This window comes from Biomphalaria glabrata, chromosome 8 (genome assembly GCF_947242115.1).
Source record: "Biomphalaria glabrata chromosome 8, xgBioGlab47.1, whole genome shotgun sequence".
Classification (NCBI taxonomy): domain Eukaryota; kingdom Metazoa; phylum Mollusca; class Gastropoda; family Planorbidae; genus Biomphalaria; species Biomphalaria glabrata.
Genome location: NC_074718.1, coordinates 33,460,852 through 33,485,144, shown reverse-complemented (window position 1 = coordinate 33,485,144; position 24,293 = coordinate 33,460,852). Strand labels below are relative to the sequence as shown.

The 24,293-nt window shown below is 36.5% G+C and overlaps 2 protein-coding genes across 10 annotated transcripts in view; one reads left to right on the top strand and one right to left on the bottom strand.

Moving 5' to 3' along the window:
* The window catches only part of LOC106069354 (calcium uptake protein 3, mitochondrial-like), a 71,639-nt gene extending 57,077 nt beyond the window's left edge, over positions 1–14,562 (bottom strand). For 7 of the 9 annotated variants that reach the window (XM_056038551.1, XM_056038548.1, XM_056038552.1 and 4 more), the window contains exons 1-2: positions 14,288–14,561; positions 9,412–9,550 (exon numbers count right to left, since the gene is read on the bottom strand). In XM_056038551.1, the coding sequence (XP_055894526.1) occupies positions 9,412–9,550; positions 14,288–14,524 (376 nt within the window). In that variant the 5' untranslated portion in view covers positions 14,525–14,561. Of the gene's footprint in view, positions 1–9,411; positions 9,551–14,287 lie in introns of all 9 variants that reach the window. The other 2 variants (XM_056038549.1, XM_056038547.1) reach the window with 1 other exon arrangement.
* A 58-nt stretch (positions 14,563–14,620) lies between these two features.
* The window catches only part of LOC106069353 (uncharacterized), a 49,908-nt gene continuing 40,235 nt past the window's right edge, over positions 14,621–24,293 (top strand). The window contains exon 1 of the mRNA XM_013228996.2: positions 14,621–15,004. The gene's annotated coding sequence lies outside the window, so the exon portion shown is untranslated. The remainder of the gene's footprint in view (positions 15,005–24,293) is intronic.

The following is a 24,293-nucleotide window of genomic DNA, read 5'->3' as shown; positions in this document are numbered from 1 at the left end:
TCAAGAATCCTTGCTGTCTTCATTTTATCTTTGATAAAAATAAACTGGCTGAGAAAAAAAAAAGTGGTTTTGTCCTATTTATTTTTTTTTCAATGTTTTACTTTCTGTAAGATCGCAAAGAAACGTCTACAAGTCCAGATATAGTCAGTCTCACGCACTTAAAAGGGAAGTCGATTTTAAGACTTAGATCAACTCCTGATTACACTAAAAGCAGTGGCTGCGCTAAGTATTTTTCAATTCTGCAAACTAAACCGTACGGCTGCATAGTTTAGTTGATAGAGCGAATGTCGTGGGTTCGGGCTCTATACTAGCCATTTTTTTTTTCAATGACAAAATAGGAATGTTTATATGAATATAGTTTTACGTTTAGGAGGGATAATTGTTTTAAAAATTACTTATTGAAAGTGATCATTGACTTGAGCAGGCCAGAATCACTCTGTTAGACTAAATGTCGTCCATTTCCAACTCAGGCCTTAAGGCCACACCCCTCTGAATGTTAAAAAGCAGATTTTCTCTCAAGTTAGGCAAAATAAAAATAAAAAAAACTCATCGGGGGAGTGCCGTATCGATGAGTTAGCATCCACAGCCACCTGCAATTAAGACTTGGATCCCTTCAGCCGCGAGCTGAGAGTGTAGCTGGCCTTAATACCATAGTAGTCCTGGCTCACACTCTTCTCTCACTCGCTGCTGGACATATAAATACAAGGCAAGAAGCAAGAGGCCAGTCAACTGCACTTACCTGTCCGTAATAAGGAAATCTTCAAAGCGAAGTGCATATGTATGTGTAGACAGTGAGAATGTAAGATAGAACTTCCACAGTGTCAAAAAATGATGCTGTTTTTTTAAAGACAGAAGAGGTAAGAGAGAGAGAGAGAGAGAGAGAGAGAGAGAAAAGAAGAAGAAAAAAAGAAATTAGAGTTTCAAAGTTTAAGTGCGTGGAGTCCCCCCCCCCTTTCTCAACAAAGCTGATCTATTAGAAGGAAAGGCAAGTACCAATACAGTTTGGGGTCAGCGGCGTCGCATGTTCTGCCAGGGTGTAGCACTGTGTGTTTTGAAAACTGCCTAAGGTTCGCATATTTATATATATGATAGATGAGCGACGCGTATTAGAAGACAGCCAGTGCAGGTCACTGACCTTTCCATTGTCCGAAGTGAATCCAAAGTAAAGCCAATAATGTCGCGCCTTAAATCAGCAGTGTCAACTGAGCTCATTAGGAACAAAGTGCATGTCCTGTTGTCACACTGTCACTCGACACATTTAAAACATCTGTCTGGGCGCGAGTGTGTGTGGACAGGAGCGCGTGTAGGTGTCTGCGCGTGCAGACTGTATGTTGAGACACAACATATCGTGTTTGTTTCCCCCGTGATTAATGAAGTCATGCACAAACACCGCCGCCCACGGACTGGACTCGACTAGAGGTTGGGACCAAGTAATCTCTTGGGGCCCAGATATTATCAACCTGATTTTGTAATAATAATGTCGCAATCTGACAAACAAACAGAAGAGGAACGGTGTGACAGGTGAATATTCAGAAGATGAACAATCATTAACGCTATCCAATGACGAAAATGTTTAGTTTTGTCTTTTTGTTTATTTGTTTTTATGATCACCAGCTTGTCTCGTATCTTGGCGTTTATGTGTTAGGAATATGTAAGACGTCAATATGTATTAAGTTTTCTTCAACATTGAGTTAGGAGACTGGAAGGAAGATCAAAATAGTATTAACGAAGAACTAATATTTATTCTTTGACTCTTGTCAAGACAAAGATTTGTTGAAAGGAAAGAAAATATTGGCTGTCCTCCCGTGGGGAGTTTTCATTATGACGTGGGCGGTCAGCAGCAACGTCGCTTTCTGATTGCTATGGCAATCACCTGAGGTAGATGTCTCCCCGAGATCAGGTGTGGTCATCCCTTTGTCTAACATCAAACTACATGTACAGCTACTTCAAGCAATATTTATAATGATCAAATCTTGATTTCAAACTTATTTATCCCTGTTTTCCTCTGGATGATAACTTTAGAAATAATACATCTTCCTATTCTGTAAAGAACTCATTTTAGACCTTGCGATCTACAAAGCAGTTGATATTAAGAATCATCTGTTTCTTAGACCGACAGTTAACGAGGATTTCATGTGGCCAGCACAATGACCAATCACCTTTACTTTCCCCAACTAATGTCAGGTACCCATTAAGAGTTGGGTTGACTCATGGGAGTCCTAAAAATCCCGAAATTCAAAACCCTAATCTCAACGAGCTTTGAACCAAGACCCATCGGTACGGAAGCCAAGAGTGTTACCACTCAGCCACCAATCCCCTTCCAGATGATCTAGAAAAAAAAACATCCAGATGATCTAGAAAAAAAACAACATCCAGATGATCTAGAAAATAAAACCCATCCAGATGATCTAGAAAAAAAAACATCCAGATGATCTAGAAAAAAAAAACAACCATCCAGATGATCTAGAAAAAGGAGAGAGTCAACAGAAGATTCGGATAAATATAGAACATTTCACATAAGAAATCTTGGTATTCTCAAATGTTAGAGTAATAGCTTGCAAAGGTGAGTTGTAAAAAAATAAATATATATTAATAGCGTTTGGAAGACATGTCACAAAGAGTTTCGCTTATCTTTAAGTCAAACATTGTCATGAACTCAAAGAACACAAGTGTTAGAGAAATGATTAAGTATGTAATTCATGTTCGTGTTTCTAAATGCGTGACTAGTTTTTTCATGTTGAGAAAAGGGAAAGGACACAAACTCAGCACACAGTTCAACTGCCAGCACTTTCTACATCCTAGATATCCCTCCACTTGTGTGCGCCCCACGATCCATGGGGGTCTCAAAGTCCGAATCCAAATAAAACACTGTGTGAGGGGAAGGGGGGAAGTGTTAAATAAAGCCACTTTTAGTCCCAGGGACAACAAATTGATGGTAACACCTAAGTTGAAGATTTTAACGGGGCGCCTTCATTGTTGTCGGCGGTCAGAGCGAGGGGTAGTCTTTCATATGTAATCAACTGGGGGTGAAATGTTTGGGGATGGCAGGGGATATACAACAGTGTCAGGTAAGCAAAGAGTCCTGGGCCTTATCCACCTTTGAACCTTCCTCGACAGACTACTAGCCAACGTCCAGTTTCAGGGAAGGAATCTTCCTTTTATTTGAAGTATTTTAGGGTAACCATCTTTCTCCCCTTTCCCTGCCAACCAAACGACAAAACTCGAACACATTTCTGGCGCCCAGTGAGGAAAGAGTGGGGATGGGGAATGATTTGCTGTCTCCCCGAGTTCATTGTTACAGTCATGGGCAGCTGGGCGGGAGCGGGCAAGGCCTCTACCCCCCTGAAGGACAGGTGAGATAACTTGGTGATGCCCATTCACAACGTCATACTTTCTAAGTCCCCCCAGGGGACATAATTCAGGTACGGTGTTAAGTCATCTGTGTGTGTGTCAACCCCTTGTTCATAGCGAAGAGTTCACGCTACCAGGCCGTGTCAACGTCCATCTCCTTTTTTTTTTCAGTAGCCAGTGGTCAGTGTCTATCTTCCACCAACCTCCCCCATTCTCCTATAAATATTGTGTTGTTTTTTTTCATCCGACTGCCAATGGTCAAAGAGATTTTCTGGACGTTGGGTTTATCGAAGCATGATTTTCTGAATCGCTATTTCGACTTAAATCTGACAAGCGAGGATTTGCTTTTGACCTTGATTAATTATTATACAATAACCCTTGATTTTTATTTTCTTCAACTTTTGATTTCGGGGTTCATTTAAAGGGGAAATTCTTCCTTCACGACGTGAAGCATCATATTGAACAATACAACAAAAATAAACTCATACATTTCATTTATTCGAACACTGACTCGCACTGTCCGAAAATGTGTACACAATATAGATTTGTTTGTGTGTTCTTGTTATAAACACAATGTAAGTTCTCAAAGAAGAGAAAATGATCGCCTTAAACTGTTTGACTATGAAAACTAAGCACTAGTTGTTTTTGCTTGAAATCATAACCGCAATGAGAAACTGCTTCATTGGTGCAGTTGAAACGTGCCTATTTTATTTTCGTTTTGTAACGTGGGTGTTTTAATTCATCAATTAACGTCTTCAATCTATAGTAAATTATTGCATTGGGACATTTTCCCACTCAAAGTTAATCACATTCATCTCCTGTTGGTGCACGTTTGGACTTTAAAAAAAAAAAAAAGATCCCGAGAACGTTCTTTAAGTAATAAAATAGACAGAAAAAGAAGACAAAACGATATGAGGAAATGTAATGGCGAAATCATGGAACCTAAAGAAAAACTTATGAAAATAAAAATAAAAAAGGGAAAATCGGGAGATATTCAAAGAAAAAAAAAACAATGTCAAGGAGGTCACATTGAACGATCAGTGTTACCAGCTAAATAATAATTCAAACAATATGTTGTGCCGCAAACCTGAAACTTTGCAAAATTCGACTTTACACAAATATAAAGAGCACACCAAAATGATGTACTACTTCACTATTATTTCCGTATACTGTACACCGGATACACCAAAAGGATTGCAATTTATGGATTTGCGTTAATGTTTGCTAATCACCAATAAACTTCCTAACCCTAGTTCCTATGTGAAAAAAACAAAGCTTAATGTTCATTAAGCTATTCTATTGTTGTTGTTTTTTTGGTTGCTAAATTCAATTGGCTTAAAAAAAAAATCATGCTAGGTGGCCCATACTCCCTCTTTTTTCTCAGACAAAAACACATCCACAAACACACATCCCATGTGGAATTCCTAAAACTAGAGACAAGTATGCATCAGAATCGTAACCCAGAGAACAGACAATAAATTCCCAAGACGGTCATTGTTCAACAACGTCCGTCTACCAGCCTCCCACCCCCATGCTCTTAATACAAGGGTTCCCCCAGCCTCCCCCGTTTGCTGTTAAACAGGGTACGCCCCCACAACCACACACAAAAATGTCACTGCTAAGCAGGGATGACTCTATAGCCTTGCCCTGTTACACCCATGTATGACGTAGGAGAGGACGGGTACAAGTCTGGGCAGACATACACACAGAGAGAGAACTACAGACTTTTAAGTCATTTTTTGGTATTTCATTTTCTGTTTACACTATAATTGAACAGGATTTGCTCCACTTTTTTCCAGGTGGTCGAAAGTGAAATGTGCAGCTAACATTTGACCCCCCCCCCCAAAAAAAAAATTATTTCTAGATTAGGACGGCCATTTGCTGCTTCTATAAGAAACACAAAAAACAACAACAACAACAACATCGTACTTAAAATAAGGCCTACAATATTTTGCATGACTCTGCTGAGGAATTAGAGTTTTGCTCTCCAGATTCCCCAAACCATCCACCCCTTCCCCGACCCCCCAAGTGTTTTAAAGCATTTCCATTCCACAAGGGGAAAAAAAACAACCTCAGTGATGTTATGGGGAAATAAGAGAGAAAAGACAGAAACCACCTTAGAAGAAATGAAGAAAGAGACAAAGCTTCACTTCATGTGAATCACAAGGCTATTATGTGTGTGTGTGTTCCACATTAAAACGTCCAGTTTAGCATTTCTTTTCTGCCCGAAACATATATTTCCAATCCATACAAACATTTCAAGAGCTGAGTTAAGGAAGAACACGAAAACATTTTAAAATATATGTAAAAAAGACAATACCATTATTCAACTGCAAATAGAATCAAATAATTTTGAAAAAAAAAACAACTTTGGTTCATTTCGGGTTTTGCACTCGTACAAACACCTCTATTTCACACACTCTAACACTCCTACAGTGGAAAAGCTTGGTCAATACAATGGAGTAGTTCAATCCAATGACCCTATGTACAATAGTCGGAAGGCAGAGGCGGCCTTAAAAGTGCGGGGCCCTGGGCGAGTGTCATATGCGAGCGATGAGCCTATATATACCGTACCACAGCACGCTAACGGGCTCGTCCGCCTCTAACGCTGTAGGCCTTATTTTTGCTGCTAAACACAGTACCTTACGTAGGTACTGTATTATTAGCCCTACACAGCTACATACTATATTGTAATTGTTCTGCCTGAAAGATTTCGCCTTTTAAGTTTAATAAACGTGACTACTGATTCAGAAACATTTGGCATGAAATAGCAACAAACTAGAAATAATGATTTCTATTAAGCTGGAGTCGGAAAGTATTAATTACGGAGGAGAACCAGAACACTTGCAAGAACCAAAATAGTTGCTTAGACGGTCACAGACGAATTCAGTCACGGAACTTTCCTGGCTTGTCGCTTTGCACTAATAAAAATATGTATCTTCTCTCCCGATGCGCGGTCCGAATGCGAAGCCAAATTGATGTTCTTTAAGATCCGACTTTCGCGGAAGGACTATACCACGGGTTTTCAAAATAATGAAAAAAATAATCCCGCTGGTTTTGTTTATGTTTTTTTTTTTTTTAACACTGGTTATAATACGGTTTATATGGGAAGCGTGGTCGAGAGGCTAAGTACGCTTGAACTTAGCTTGGCTGCCTATGCAAGGAGTTCAGAGGTTCGACACCCGACTGAGCGCCTAAAGGCAGCACGAAAAACCTTCTCCCAAATACCCCCTCCCCCCACTGGTCCACAAATGAGATTGGACCAAAGCGCTCTGAGCATGCTATAAGCATGAAAGTAGCGCTATATAAAAGCTATAATTTTTTTTTTATTTTATAATTTTACAGTAGCCTATTGGGGGGAACAAATACGTCATCTCCAAACTTTCAGGCGAAATAATCGTATAGCACATGAACTGGTTCACTCGAGACCAATCGTTAGAGTAGGCCTCAACACTGACCTGCGACGTAGCAACCTGTGGGTAAACTAATAGCTCGTTGCTCTGTCACAGGTCGTGGCGTCAGAAACATTTGACCTGTAAAGGTTATTAAGAGAATGAGAAATAGTTATTTAGCAGATTAAAGTGATCGAGGATGTCTTGGGATACTGTTCGTATCCTAAAGTAGTCTACGTATATGAAATGAAATACCGTGGACATTTTAATTCCGCGGGCGGTCTCGAAACGTATCCCCCTCAAAAGTTAGAAAACACTATATTTCTTTATTAATATTCATTTAAAAAATCAATTTTTCAAAAGTTGTATTTATGTTACAACACCCATGACTCTTTCATGTAAAAATAAGTATAGCGTTGTAATTGGTTCAAACTTTATTACTACGCGTTTTCCTATTCAAATCATACTGGATGTCGTTTATATAAATTATGTTGATTGGTCGCTTCCGGCTACTTGTTTATACAGTTGTAACACTGACATGTATTATCACGTGACAAAACATATTTTATCCCTAGGGTTTACCTCCCACAACGAAACGCATGGACTTCTGGCGAACAACAATGGAAAGCAGAAGTCAATTTAAATCCGCACCCAGAAAGGACCGGTATTTGTGCCGTCTGCTAGCACTCTGACGTAACTTATTTGTTACGTCATATGGTCATTAACGCATTCCCCATCATCAAACCTAAAGTAATGTGCTTTAAGGGGCGCAACTTTTTGGAGAATCTCACACACTAGTCACAAACAAACCACTAGTACCAGTACCTAAATCCCATCCACAACACCCCAACATGTACTGCCCGTCTAGGCCTTACAGAGCTGTGTATGTTGGTGGTGGTGTTTGAATTTGAGGATTGAAATATCTACACGCTATTTAAATTGAATCTCCTTCGGCAAATGAGTGGAGAATTATTTTTTTTTTACATAATTATTGAACCATTCGAATCACAAGGCAAAAGGCCTATTGATATTAAATGACAATCATACCAGTGAGGTGTCTGATTTCTCTTGGGTCTCTTCATCAGCTAGAGAGGCAAATGTCTCTATATAGCATTCCTATAGTTGAAAAGACCACGACTATTTGTTATGTGTATGAATGTGTGTGAAGATAGTGGGGACTGAGCGGTAGTTAGAGATTATGTGTAACAATAATACAATTTATGTAGTGCTTTTAACAAACATATTTTAGGCTAAAGGCTATATGACTACATAACAGAATAAGTCCTAATGTTTTCGTGAATGTAGGGAAGCACGTAGCTTGTCTGAACTGAAATTGCCCTTATACTGAAAAGACCCGCAAACCAAAAGTTCAGAGAGGAAAAGGCGGCTCAACTAAAAAAAAAAGAGTGAGGCGGCTCAACTAAAAAAAAGAGTAAGTCCATGGAAAGCAGGGTACTCTGAGGACATGGAACTCTTGGGCATTTTATCATTAGAGATTCACTGATGACAAACTAATCGAGTCTTGCCATCGCGGTTAACCAATAGAGTGTACGCGGGATAACGGTAGCAGAATCGCGTCTTGATTTGCCTAAAAGTACCGCTATGTAATGGTGAATGTGTTTACCGTCTTTAGTGTCCATGAATACTATGACTTACGCTCTTGTATTAATTTGTTTCCCACGCTCGTTAGTCTCCATAGGAAATGTGTGACAAATGAAAATATACAGTTTATTATCAACTTTTGAAAATGTATTTAAAACAGAAGATCAGAAATCCCTTGACAACAAGTCAAAGTAGTGATCAAAGTCGTTTGCACACTAGACACTTGCTCAATTTGCAATTTCCTAATCGCTATTTACGAACATTTTGTGAATCTATAATAGTCTATAACTATTAATAATAAACTAGTATGCCTACACATACCACTGTGTGCACTGAAAAGATGTCTGGGGGAGGCAACCAGTGCTGCCTTTTATGTATATTTTTCTTTAGATGGCACAAATGATAGGAACCCAAAGAGAACGGCATTGCCAAACGAAACTTAATGTCTCCCGCTAGCCGTCAACCTGACCGTCCCTAAGGGACACTACAGGAACCAGGGAGTCGGCGGAAATTATATTTGGAATCTAACTTGGTCTCTTTAAAACAGCCCAACTCCTGATTCCCCACTATCACCGCCCAAGAGAGAGAGAGTTCAGTCTCTAGTTCAAGATCTGAACAGTTAGTCCCACCACGTACAAGTCAAGCAGTTTGTAGGAAGGTAATGTGGGTGAGGGCTGAATTAGCGAGTAGATCAGAAACACTAACAAATGCAATGACATTCAAGCTGTACAACAAAATATTTGACTAAGGAAAAAAAATACACATTAGTAAGACTAAAGGGATGCTAAGAAGGAATGTGGCCACTAAGTGGTAGAACATGATGGAGATACTGATTGGAGGAAACAAAAACTCCAACAAGCCACAGCTGCAATGAACATCTGAAACACTAAAGGTTGATGTTGCAGCGATGTCTGTATGCAAAATGAACCACCAAAACATTGGGAAGAAGAATTAAGTCACTATTCAATATATGTCTATAAAGTAGCGAGTACTAGTCAACTCCTAAAAGATGACTTGTACATTCCAGCAAGTAAGTAAAGTACAGCTACATCCAAGTCAAGCTTACCTCTAGGAGACTCCTCTGTCAGGGATTCCAGAAAGTCCTGCGGTGTCATATAGATATTTCCATCATACTCAATGGATGCGAATTGGCGAAAGCGCATCTCTCTGTAAGAGGAGACTTCAATTTTGGAGCTGGCTTCTTCCTATAGAAGACACAAATAACATCTAATTGAATACTTCAATTGAATAACATTATTATTCAAGTGAATACAATAAAAAAAATTCAAACTAACAACATCTAATTAAATACAAAAAACTTAAAAAAAAACAACAAAAACAACATCTAATTGAATGTACAAACAAACTTCAAACACCTAGGCTGCACTCGGACAAAAAGCTTTCATTTTCAAATGTATCAAATATGGTGCATTATAAACACTGAATTTCTTCTACTTAATGTTATTAGAGTCGTAAATGTCAAGACTAAATATGTTGGCCCTTTTTTTTTTTTTACTTTAGGTCTTCTGCAAAGTTGAGACTTCTTTTTTTTGTAATGGATTTCCCCCTAAAGGATAATTCTACAAGCTGTCTCAGTCTAAAACAGGAGCTAAAAATATACAATGGGGAATGAAAATGCTCTAAAAGAAAAGCTAGAATTATAGTGTTGATGGTAAGGATATGCACCTGTGGGGGTTGAAAACACATGTATAGAAGGTAAAAGTAATCCAAAGAGTTGACCTAGGTCACAAGGATCTACATTCTAAATTAAAAACTTACAAAATATATAATTCATAAATTCACTACTCCTCCACCATGAATAAATAAACAGAGACAAAGCCAATGAATCAATATATTTGACCTATTTATAATATATCTATCTATATATTTATATATATATTGGCCTCCTTCAGTCGTAGAACGACTATGGTTCATCTCAGAGCACACTTCCTCATGTGGCTGTGGAGCCCTATTTTGGAGAGACACTCCCGTCCACAGATAGCGCAGGTTAAGGTGGCTTTTGCTTCGGTGGTAGAGGAGCTGGCCTTTTTTCTTTGTACGTTTTTCTTCCTGAGCTGAGACTCATGTACTTTCACTGTCCATAGCTTTTTTGGTCACTGTCTCTCTCCATCTGTTGCGATCTAGAGCTATGTCTTCCCAATTGTCAGTATTGAATATTGATGTTCACTGATTTGAGGTCACGTTTTATTACATCTATGTAACGGAGGTGGGGGCGACCAGTTTTTCTTGTGCTAGTCGCGAGTTGACCATAGAGGATGACTTTCGGGATGCGCTTGTCCTCCATCCGGCGAACATGTCCAAGCCAGCGCAAACAGCGTTGTCTGAGGGCTGTAAAGATGCTGGGAATACCTGATCGCGCAAGGATCTCAGTATTTGTACACTTTTTCTTTCCATGTGACATTCAAGATCCTACGGAGACATCTCAAATGGAATGAGTTCAGTTTTCTCTCTTGCTTTGAGTAGGTGGTCCATGATTCACTGCCATACAGCAGTGTACTCATAACGCTTGCCTTGTAGACTTCCATTTTGGTCACCGTAGTTAGCTTATGGTTTTCCCAAACTCTTGGCCTGAGTCTAGCGAAGGTCGAGGCAGCCTTCCCTATGCGTTTTTTTATCTCCTCTTCTAGAGACAGGTCATCTGTAATTGTGGATCCCAGATAGCAGAATTCGTTTACGGCGTCCAGCTTGTTATCGTCAATGAGGATGGAGGGTGGTGCTGTAGCAGGTGGCCCCATAACATTTGTTTTCTTCGTGCTAATAGTCAAGCCATATTCTTTACAGGCCTGAGAGAAGCGGGACATTAATGACTGAAGTTTCTCTTGCGTGTGTGCCACTACCGCTGCGTCATCCGCGAATAGCATATCTCTTAGGAGGGTGGCTCTGATTTTAGTTTTGGCCCTCAGTCTGGCAATATTTAGGAGTTTGCCTATTTATAATATGTTGTAGCAAAGTTTAAAAATAATTATAAAAACACTAAAGAAAATATGTCCAACTGTTGCAATCAATACTTAACAGGTTTTCTTTAAACCAATTTAAAAAAAAAAAGCATGTGGAAAAGAACAAAGATATTTGGAGGCATAAAACTTTATAGCCTTTATATTGCTGTGAATGTTACATAGACAAAGGCGTTTAGACTATTTTTTTTTTCACCATAAGTAGTGGTAGTGTTTTATAGGCTCTGGAAGATGTTGCTAAAAATAGTATTAACTATCCAACGTGTAGTGTACTTTGCATGTATAGAATGAATTGTGAAGCCTTTCATTTACCAGTTTTTACACATTGGTGGAACAAAATAGTCTACATGAAATTATTTTTGGTTTCAATATTGCTTTGTTGTTGATCACTATTTGACTTGTAGCACTAAATTGCTAGTACAATTAAACGATGTAGATGTATTATATTTTTTATTGTACAACCTGAATTTAAACTTCCCTTTAAACACAAAACAATAAAACTTTTATTAACAATATAGACAAATTCAACTTGAGATGAGATTTAGATCTAACAGTAATAATATAAACTGATATTTTTTAAAAATCTAACCAACTATATAAAAACATCTTTACTGTTTCAAATCTCTAGGTTGTCTCTCCTTCTTAACACAGATTCTAACAGAGCCACCTAGACTGTGTCATTACACAAAACTAACAATTTTACTCCTTTTCTTCATCATCACCTTGGAAACACACACTCCCTTATAAATAGCCTTACAAAAAAAAAAGTAACTTTATAAGCTTTCCAAAGTGTTTATGGTGTTGGGTGGTCTTGTAGTATACATATGTGTTTGGGAATGTTGCAACAATGGTCCTGCATTTAAAATATATATTATATATATATGCAGTCCTGCAGGAGGTTTAGGGATATAATAATCTTCATTTCAGAAGGAATAACAGAAAGTTACATATGTTTACATGTAATCATAGTACACATAATTTTACTTTTTAGTTGAAAATTAAGTAGGCTTTTAATATACCCTTTGTTAAAAGGGAACAAAACCAACAAACTACAAACTTACTGTCTGCTAGGAAAGTTTAAAACTTCATTTCCTACCAGAATAACAATATTTCCATAAGTTTGAATGATATTTTAAAATTCAACTCAGTCTGAATGAGTGTGATCAGTACTAGTAAAGCTCATGAGACAGAGAACTGTGATTATCACTATGATATAAAGGAAAATAATGAGAGAAACAGTAGAACCTAAAGATTGACTAGCCTAAGAAACATTTTTTTTTAAATTTATTTTTGTAGATGGTAAGGAACAAGAGTGTCATGTGAGATATAATAAAATGTTAGAAATGAAACTATATTATATTTTAATGAGATATTTCACTATTGCGTGTGTTTTTGTTAAATAGATTTAACTAGCATTGCTTGAGGCAGTACTCAGTTAAGAAAGTTGTAGTCTTTAAAATTCCATTTAAAGATGAAGGGATATGGAAGTACTTTACATAAATATTAAGGAAAAATAACACCACAGGTGTCTTATTTGCAATGTAATGGTGGTTAGAAAACATTTACAATATTTCCCATCAATTCACTTCTACACATAAACACTTTTAATGCATTAATGAGATGACAAAATAAAACCAAAAGCACAAAACTTCTCTGGAAATAATTGTTACTTTTAAACAATTTAGGCTTTACAAGTTTATTAGGACAACAGCATTTTTTTCAAAGTTGATCTAATCAATATAGTCTAGATCTATTGTTTTTTTTTCTATACTAGGTAACAAGGTCTAAATACTCTAATTATTTTTTAGGCTATCAGCTTTTTTCATTTAGTTTTTGGCCTTCCCCTATTTTAATGTTTCCCATAACATCTACTACATCTATATATAGTCTACATAAATATCTAGATAAAATATTATATAGCCTATAGACCTACAATAACAATGCCTAGATTCTTAGATCTAGATTACTACATATTAGATCTAGATATATTATCAAGCTAGATTTAAAAATGACTAGACATATATGATATAATAGAGTCTAGAATGTCTAGATCTACATCTAGATTCTATCTATTTTAAATTTTAATAAATCAAATATTCTAATAAATTCTAATATATATATTATATAGATCTATTATTAATATTATTAAAGATCTAGAATCTAGATTATGTTTATTAAATTCTAGATCTAGAATTATCTAGACTCTATATATATAATAGAGTCATAGATCAGTCTGCTCTAACTAGAGTCTAGAACCTTGATTTTATTACTTTTAAAACTGCTATTCAAGACATTCAAGTTATTGTTATTGGCCATGCATTGCTTTTAATTGAAGTGACTTGTGTCTAGATATATAGATCTAGAATAATATAGATCTAGACTAGATCAAGATTTCTACTTTTCTTGATGAAGAAATCAGTAATATTGACAAATTATATCAATTGTTAGATCTACTTGCAACTTGTCTTGGATAAACTTGTAAATATGTAATATTCTAGAGAATATAAATCTAGAGTCAGACAGAGTCTAGACTAGAGTAGTCTAGGTCTAGACTAGAGTAGTCTAGGTCTAGACTAGAGTAGTCTAGTAAAGTCTAGTTCTAGAATCTAGACACTCTTCTCTAGCTAGTCTCTAGATCTAGCCTAATCTAGGACTAGAGTTAGAGTGTATATTATTCTATTCTACAGTGACTTACAGTCGCAAGTAGAGGGTTTCTCTAGTCTAGACTAAGACTTCTAGAATAGGTTTTAGTTTTATTTTATAGATTAGATCTAGTTTATTCATTTGTTGGGCTAAGTAAGGCTTAGTAAGACACAGTTTCAATGTGAAATTTATTATATAGATCTAGATCTAGAAGTAGAATCTAGATCTAGAATCTAGACTCTAGAGTGACTAAGACAAGACGTCTAGGAGTCTAGATCTACTTATTTATTATTAGATCTAGTAAATATTTATATTAGAATCTACCTCATTATTGCTTGAACTTGATGATTTCGCTGCATAAACAGTCGGGATAGTCAATGATTTCGACAACCGAAGTGCGACCAAGCATGACACACAGCTAGCAGAACCAAACAAAAATAATTTCACGACATTTTTTGAAGGTTTAAATTTTTGTAGATAACTTTCCGAAAATAATATCACTGTCTGCTTCCGAAAGATTGTCTTGACAAAATTCACACTTCGTTGTATTGGGTTCGCCATATTTGTTTCTATTATTGTATCCTCACCCCTCTCCTTCGCTTTTTTTTCCCGCTGCGCATGCGCTGTAATTTTATCGAAATAGTATCAGGAAAACTTGGTTCAGTGCATAGAAAATTTCTACTCTGGCCAGAGCAATATCTTTGCTCTATCAATGTGCCAATACTGGATTTATAATAAGGGCATATCAACAATTGTGCTATTCATTTGAAACAAATTATTTCTTTTTGGATTTTATTGTTCTTCTGTGGAATATACATTTGTTCTTTATTTTTAATCACAGTGAAACATAAAAATAAAATATAGAGCACCGCTACAATAAAAAAAAAAAGCTTATTTAGATCTATAGGCATTGGATTGTTCATATAGATCTAGATTTGCACAATATAATCTATACAACATAGATCTGTAGATCTAATATAAGTGTGTTTTTTAAAGTATTTTGTCTGTGATTTTCATGCCAGATATTAACGCATTACATATGTGAGTATATCAGTAGGGTTTGCTAAACTAGGCTACTAAATTTAATAGCATAATATGTTTGTAATTAATTTCTACGCTGAATGATCACTTTTGAAATATTAATTATATTAACTAGATCTAGATCTAATTAAGTCACGATTTTTGAAGTAGTCATATAGATCTAGATCATGATAAATTTATCTTGCTATCAATTTCATTTTTATTTATTAGTTAATAAGTCATAGATCTAGATGTTATCCTGCTACGAAAGAGTTTTGTTTTTTCTTTTCATATTTTCCCGACTAATTTAGACTTTGAAATATGTAAGAAATCTGCTAATTTCGTTACTTATCTAAGATTGTTATTTTTATTTATTCTTTGTTAGCTTTTTTCTCATAAGTGGTGGGCAGATACCTCAATTTCGCTCTCATGTATGTGTGGTTATAGATAGCAGGATTCTTTTAAGGAACTGTAAATCATTTGATAGGTTATAATCCATGCAACCGGCTTTAATATAAAAATAGATTTTATGAGCCCAGAATCTAAAAGTTTTTTGTTTGTTTGTTTGTTTCTATTATCTTTTTATGTGTACACCTATCTTTTGGCCCGACTGTGTACGCCGGTCGCCGGATATAAAAAGATTTTTTTTTTAATAGCCTGTATAAGAGCTTTGTGATTTAGCTCGTATTGCGGTCATGTGAAATGTGTTCGGACTGTCGTCACAGTAGTCTTTTGACCACCATCATCTCTCCTTCGGGAAATTAGAATTAGGACGTAGATAGAAATCTTCATTTATGTTTAAAATTAGTATAAATCTGAATTCAGGGACGTAGCAAGGAATTTGCCATCATTTGGGGACCCCTGCATTTTGCGTAATATTTAATGTAAAAAATACTCATATGGGGGCCCGGGGGGGATTATCAAATTATCCCCCCCCCTCTTTCCCCCACCCTAGCTACACCACTGTCTGAATTAACTGTCTAGAGTTTATTCAACCAAAAGTTTCACGTATTGAATTATAGGTCTTGTGTGTGTGAGTGTGTGTGTCCTATATCAACATACACCGTGGAGCCCAAGGTAACAACTCAGAGACTACACAAAATGTGAGTTGTACGCGCTTGTTAGTACAAATTTGTCGTTCTATGTGTAGCAAATAAGCCTATATAGAGTCTTGTAGAATCTAAATTATAGTAGGGCCTACATTAAAACGAATGAATAACGAAAGAATGGTGTGGAAATACATGTGTGGATAGATGGATAGAGATCCCTCACACGAAGAGGGTAGTCAAAACTGGAAAAAAGTTTTAACCGATTACCACTTTTTTTTTTTCTGTGGTGGTTGTCGGTGGTTGCCTAGGAAGAACAAGGCACCGACCCTGGCAGCCCACCACCATTTATTGGTTTGGCACGATTCTTCTATCCCGGGTGAGCATGTATGTTAAGCGTGTCTTCCCCTCCATCCCACAAAACACCCCACCCCTCTCCAATCCGTCTCTTTTTTTTTCCCACACAAACCTCTTTTAAAACTATTTTTTTTTTTTTTTTTTTTGTAAATTGGTTTCTGCCAGGAAAGATATATTTGTCTAATATAATGTGGCGTTTCTAACAAGGTTAACAAAACATATAATAAACCTGCAAAGATATATGTACGTATAATGGCCTACATATGCCCACCTTTATGCAATCTATGGAAAATTAAAAAAAACACGGCCAATTCCTTTATCTTTCTTTCATTGCGCATCATATTCATTTTTTTTCCAAATGCTAATTCAATTTGTATTATAGCCTATATTAAACCACCGGATAGATCGTCCAATACCTTTGTTGTGACGAATGAATTTTTATTAAAGCTATTTTTTTTTTGAGCAAATCATGGTTAGGCTGTAATCGTCAAGCTAAAGCCATTGATGTAAATATTTACACTTTACCGTAGCAGTAAATTAGTAAGCTACAAAGTACTGTGGCTGTAAATAAAAAAAGTCTAAAAAGTACCGTAGCTGTAAATAAGTAGGCTTTAATGTACCGTATGTGTAAATAAGTAGGCTGCAAAGTACCGTATGTGTAAATAAGTAGGCTGCAAAGTACCGTATGTGTAAATAAGTAGGCTAGAAAAGACGTAGCTGTAAATAAGTAGACTATAAAGTTTCGTAGCTGTAAATGAGTACAATGTACAATAGCTTAACATATGCCCAATGTAACGTGTCTGTAAATGTGTGCCGTATAAGCCTACATGAAGAGAAAAGTCGTAATGATAGTGTTGATCAGAGGGCGAGAATAGCTGACTGGCCGCGGTGTATGCGCTTATAACATTACTTGCGATAGACCCAAGTTCAAACCAGGTAAGCCGTGTCATTTTACAGTCAATGGGCCTCCTACACTGGCGCTTCCATAAACAGTATTGTAAGAAACATTGTTGTCTTGTCAAGGGGACACCGTTCTTCGTTAGCCTGGCGTTATTGTGTACAACTTTAAACAAATATATCTTGATTCATCCTGCTCTAGGCTGTCTCGGGGGCTTTTGCTTTTTCGATTATACTTCTGAATGAAATAGAAGTCTCCGTGTAAGGATATTTTATTCTGAGCCCAGATAGTCACACACTCACACATACACACACACTCACACACTGTTCTTTTGTAGTAGGTATCAATGTTAAAGAGAGAGAGAGAGACAGAGATGTAGATCATGTAGATATAATTAGGCGTGTTTGCTTAAGCTATACTATAGGTATCGACAGAGCTCCTTGTGTGGCGATAACGTCTCTGACAGTAGCTATCACATAGGTTTCCGATGCACCGACTCTATGTAGACAAGAGTGATAACAATCCTCTCGCCATCCAATTCAAGCCTTCTTTATCTGGACACTTTAATTGACCGCGATAGGTTCACAGAACTGGGCCTAATCTACAAAGGTCACGCACAACTTACTTACAAGTATATATATATATGTAATCTATGAAGTTATCCCGAGTGTAGCATCATCAACCCTTGTCCTACCATTTTCCTTATGTTACTACATGTCATTCAATCCTAAGCATTGTTCATACCGTACTTCCACATAGTTTAATTCCTTCTTTACGGTTGTCATTTATTTTCTTCATTTCATTGCCATCAAAAAAAAATATTGTTTTTTGTTTTTATTTTGTTCGAAGGAAAAACAAACGCGTGACAATGAAAGAACATCTTTTTTTTTTTAGTTCCGATAACTGAATAAATGCTGTCAAGGGCAAGGTTTTGAGTTATGTCCCTTTGGTTTGAACACTTAAAGAACATGTTGGGAAGGGGGGAATTTTATCAGAATCGGTAGCTAGGTAATTAGAATAGCGTTATGTCTTATGGGCCAATAACGCCTCCATTTATTTGAAAGTATATAAAGCTTTTTTTTTTTTAAATGAGACCTTGTAATATAAAAGTAAAATATTAGTCAAAAGCTTTTTAAAAAGCACACAATCTAATGTTTGTTTCGTAGCATTTTTTGTAACCAATCCATCCATTGACCTATCTATCTATCTATCTTTCTATCTATCTATCTATCTATTTATCTATCTATCTATCTACTAACTGATATATTTGTCATTATTTATTAGAATTGCAAATGTGCCGCAAGGGTGTTCATTGATTCACTTCTATGTGATGTTGACCCATTCCGAACTGAATTTGTACCAAACAGTTTGCTGGCACGATGTAACTCAGCGAACGATTCCCAACTCACTTTCTCTCATTTTGTAATTCTCTTTGCATTCTCCTATTAACATTATCATGTTATCCCTTTTTATTTCTCCCATCATTTTCTGTCTTCTCTTGAAATTCTCCATCTGCCTCTTTTTTTTTTTTTAATCTGTCACTCAAGCTGGGATTAAATTTAACATGCTCCACCTCGACTCACCTTTGACCTTTCTTTCTACACACATCACCTCATTTGCCTTTTTTTTTTAAAAAAAAAGTCCTTCAAATCTGTAGAGCTAATTTGTTTTCAAAGTGTAGGAGCATCCCTCCATGCGTCAGTCGAATCAATCACCCGATCTGCCCATACTACATGCACAGATATGTGTTTGATCCTCCTTGCCTTGGCAATTAATTAGCTCCACTAGGTGGCGCCTATCTCATCAATGATAGTGAAAGTTAAGAGGCCATATTTTACTGATATAGATATTTTTAGTTCTTATTTAAATATTAAAGTTATGTTTTATATAGGTCTGTGTATTTACACATTTTACTGGTGATTAAGACCATCGTATTAATAATGATTGCATGCGTTAATTATTTAGTTTCTCATTCATTACAAATTAAACATTTCTATGTAGGGGAACAAACCAAAGAAATGTGAATGTCTTGTCTATAGGAATTGTTGTATCGTCCTTTTAACCATCTCTCTCTCGAGTTAATAACATGTTATGTTGATCATCTGTTCGTGTGTAGATATGTAACTGTCTTCAGATGAAACCAACCACGTTTCCGTTCATTGAACTATTTGACGATCATGTATTTCGTCTTGCGTGTACTCCTGATCGTGTGTGTTTGTGTGTGTGCGCAGATCTGTGTATGTTAAATGTAGGCCTATATGTGTAGCTATCATCGTAGAATGAATACTTTTATCTTGGTATGGATAGCTCTGATTGCATTAGCAATATTGCACACTAGTAAACCCATGCGCTGTACAATAATATGAATATTACACCGTACGACCCAGCACAATTTCTTAGTTTAGAATATTACACATGTATCCTAGCGCCAAATCATAAAGGTATGAGAATCAAAGGTTAGGTTTTGTCATTTTGTCTCTATAAAATTAGGCCTACGTTAATTTAACAAACAGTATTATTTCTATATACTGTAACAACTATGTTGTCTATTGTAAGCTATCTGAGTAGATTTAAATGGAACATTATTACACAATCAGTTCAGAATTACAGAGTTTTCTGTTGTGAAAAGTTAATTTACCATTAAGCTTTATTCTGAGGTATGGAATACACATAAGAAAACCTTTTATTAGACAAATCACATATTTACTATTGACTTAATAGAATACTGCAGTTAAGTCATATGATTACTATTGTCTAAATAACGTGTCCAAATCATTAAACTTAGAGTTGCTTGTTCCAAATAATAAAGAATTATGTTCATAGCCTTTATTTCGATCTAGTTTAATATTAGAAATATCTACTGTCTGCGTTTTCCTAAAGAGTAAACGCGAATCAACTTAGCCTAGTTAGAAACACGCATGCACCTATTTACCTATGCTATTAGATTTCATTATTCGGTTCAAAATGCATGCTTCGAGGCAATGAGAGGAAAAAGTCAGCAAAGGTCTTTCTGCCTGAATTCGACATTGCTACACGTTTAGGCATTTAAAAGTTCAGAAATGAAAATGGTGTCCAACAAAATGAACTCTGTTGAGACCTGTTACCCTAGCATTCGAGTTTATACGTGAATAGACTTTGTTTTAAACGTTTCGGATGTTCTCACAAATTAGAAGATAATTCGATCATAGCAAGATAACGGGGTATAGCGGCAGCAGGGCTCGAACCTAGGGACCATCATGACCATCGAAAGACAGTCCACAGCAAATACCACACATCCAGACAGCCATCATTTTAAGGCATACATATAAATACATTTTAAGAAAGAGAAAATAATGGCATTTAGAAATTCTCACAAATTAGAAGATAATTCGATCATAGCAAGATAACGGGGTATAGCGGCAGCAGGGCTCGAACCTAGGGACCATCATGACCATCGAAAGACAGTCCACAGCAAATACCACACATCCAGACAGCCATCATTTTAAGGCATACATATAAATACATTTTAAGAAAGAGAAAATAATGGCATTTAGAAATATACAAATGTCTATCAATTTTCTTTTAGCCAAGACTGCATGTCAACACGATTTGTTGGGACCCACAATATACACGTTAAGTGAACATATTGAACTATAGTTCATTTTTATAATGCCCTTGATACTGAGTCTCTCTCTCTCTCTCTCTCTCTCTCTCTCTCTCTATCTCTCTCTCTCTCTCTCATATAAATATATATATATATATATATATATATATATACAGAAGTGCATGTACTAGGCCCTAAATCACTATGACATTCCCGACACAGCATGATCTTGTTCGACACTGTTATATTAACGAACGTTTATTGAGTACAGTTATTTATGTCTAGTGGGTCAAAGTTTAAATTAGAACACATAAACCAAGATTATCTTAAGATATATATCGGATACTCATTTCAACGTTCTACACACGGGCCATCATTCCATTTGTTGGGTGTTAGATACAGACCATTCAAGCTTGATTGTGGCCACAAAAATTGCTGGTTAACATAAAGCGAACTTTGAAAGTATGGTATACTGGTAGCGCGGTGTGTACTTGGTTGTTATACCCTTACACACCTATGCGTCTTTAGAATTGTATCTTCCCTAGTGCCATTAGAGAATGAAATGGGTTGCCTGAATCAGCCATGAAAACCAATGAAATAGCAGAGTTTGTGTCTCTAAATGACGTTGCAGACTACATTAACACTTAAGACATAATTCTCTTCTCTTTTGGAGATACGTCAAAAATTTATAAGATAAGAAAGGATCGCACAGAAGTACGTTGTGAAAAATCAAAATCAGACGTATTGACATAGTAAATTATCAGAGAGGTTCTCGTGAAAAGGCATAACACAAAAAGTGGACTTAACTCTAAGCTCACCCAATAAATCAGACATTATTGTAACCTATGTCCAGGGTGAGGCAAGCGATGCACTTCTACTAAAGGGTCTACCCAGGATGGCTGCATGGTTGGGCAGTATGCACGCTGAACGTGTCGTTCGGACTTCTTGATGGTCCCCTGCCGGCTACCCATCCCTCGTCGTCCTGCAGTAGGTTGGGACTAGGAAGTAAACTATCTTCAACTCTGAAGGAACATCCGAAACATGTACAGCAAACAACCCCCCCCCCCCCTTTTTTCCAAAAAAAAAATATAAAAAAAAATAATGATGTTATCAAAAACTCGCACCCCTTCCCCTCCCCCACACAATCGCCTTTTTTCCCCCGGTATCATAGCATAGTAGATCCGGCACTGTAGCCCTGATATTAAAGCTTGTAGACTGTATAGTTCTTCTAACGTATGTTAACGTGGGCCATAAAAAATGTCGATAGTTGACCCTTGACCCAATATTGTAATTTTTATTGCCTTAAGGCGGCCATCACCTTCAAAAACTTGCTTAGACTCATTTCTACTGTGTCTTGTTTGGAGTTCAATAACTTAAAAAAAAAACAACAAGGCTGTATACACGGTTTAATCCTTATTGTCCAAACCAAAAGTTATTTTCAAATCTTGAAACTGTTCGTGGCATCTAAAACTGGTTGTGTGACATGCGATCTGGAATCTCGTCGTGATGTTACCGGGTTCGAACCAGGTCCGCCTGTATCCCCCGCCGTCCTGCGAGATGTATGGACTAGGATGTAATTATCTTCCATTCTGAAAGAACAGCCAAATACGCAAATCAAAACAAACAAAACTTTAGGATTCAGACAGTGGCGTAGCTAGGGTGGAGGAGGTGAGGGGAAAATTTGAAAATCCCCCCGGGTTCCCATTTGAGGTTGAAAGGGGGGCCCAAATGAGTGTTTTTTACATTGAATATTAAATATTACGCAAAATGCATGGGCCCCCAAAGAAGTCAAGCCCCTCGGGCCCCCAAATGATGGGAAATTCCTAGATACGCCCCTGGATTCAGAAACTTCTTCGCTCGTCTTCAGACAGAAAAACAAAAGTAAGTCACTAACAACAATAATTCTTGCACAAAAATCCACATAGAAATCTCAAACATTGTTTTGAAAGTAGCTTCTTGAATTGAGTGACTCTAAAAATCAAAGGACTCTTAAAGTCTTCTTCGAGTTCATAGAAAATAAAATTGTTCTCATCTTGGACGAACTATTTGATATATCCTGTGTACAGAATAAAGGAAGTATACATAAGTTATGTTGTTTTTTTTTAAGTTCTATGTTGTTGTTTTTTTTATTGTGTGCAATTTTTTAGCCTTGCAGTATACAAATTTTCTAAGCTCTCCCGTTTTTACTTTGATTTAGTTGGCAACGTTGAATTTCAAAGTGTGCGTCTTTGACATTGTTTAGTTTATTGTTAAAATCTTCAATTGCGATATTACGCAATTAGCCTAAATATATATATATAGACTGAGAGAGAGAGAGAGAGAGAAAGAAAGAGAGAGAGAGAGAGAGAGAGAAACATAAACAACATCTTGCAACTAAAAAGGGAGTACGTTTTTTGTTGTTGTTTTTTTTATTGAAAGTACTTAGTATTAAAGTAAAATTTAATTATTTTACAAAGTGCTCCTCAGTTACCGACTTAACAACCATCTATTTGGACATCTTGACGAAGGTGATAGGAATCGGTTTTTGACTGTATTTGTCATCCTTCGGTGCTCATTAACTCTGAACCGGTCTATCGACGTGTTCCTGGTGCCAAGTCACCAGGTAAATCCGGAACTGAATACTTGTGCTTTGTCAAACGTGTATATCTGAACTAACAGTTATGTCTGCAGCAGGGAAAAAAAAAATGAACGGTTTTATTTAGACTAGTTATATTCTTTAAGGCAGACTTTGCAGACCACCTTGGGGGTTCTCTTGAAAACACAGACAGTGCTTGAGGATAACTGGGTTGGTACAAATCCTATTTGTTTGTTGTTTTTAAAGTGAGATTTTCTAACCATTGTTCTGAACCCCTATCCTCTGGTTTGTGTCTTGTCTCAAGGGATGTGTTTTTTAAACTGGCATTTTGATTGTAGCAATTTTGGATTCGTAGAAATTTTATTTTATAATCGTTTTTTTTTTTAATTTGAAGTTCGATACCAACTCAACCTATGATGTCGTTTTTAGCGGCTTCAAAGAACGCGAGAGAGATAAGGAGAGAATGTTATTGTCTTTAGGCTTTCTGTCTATCAGTTTCATACTCTACAAACAATATGAATATATGTATATATGTATGTCATCCTCGTGCAGTCGTGCTCAAAATACTTGTATCATCTACACTTTTTCTTTTATAATTTAGTAAATAAATGTGCATAAATATGCACAAGTGTTTAACTATATTTAAGTTTAATCGTAATAATACATGAACTTGTAAAATAAATATGTCGCAAGGTATCCAGAAAAACAGACTGGAATGTTTACATAGTTGTTGCTTTGGAAACTTAGATTTTAAAATTAAATATATGTCTCTACTGGAAAGGAAGTGCTTTCTTTTATTTCAGCTGTTAGTGACAACGACAAACAGTAACCAAACTAGCATTTATTAATTA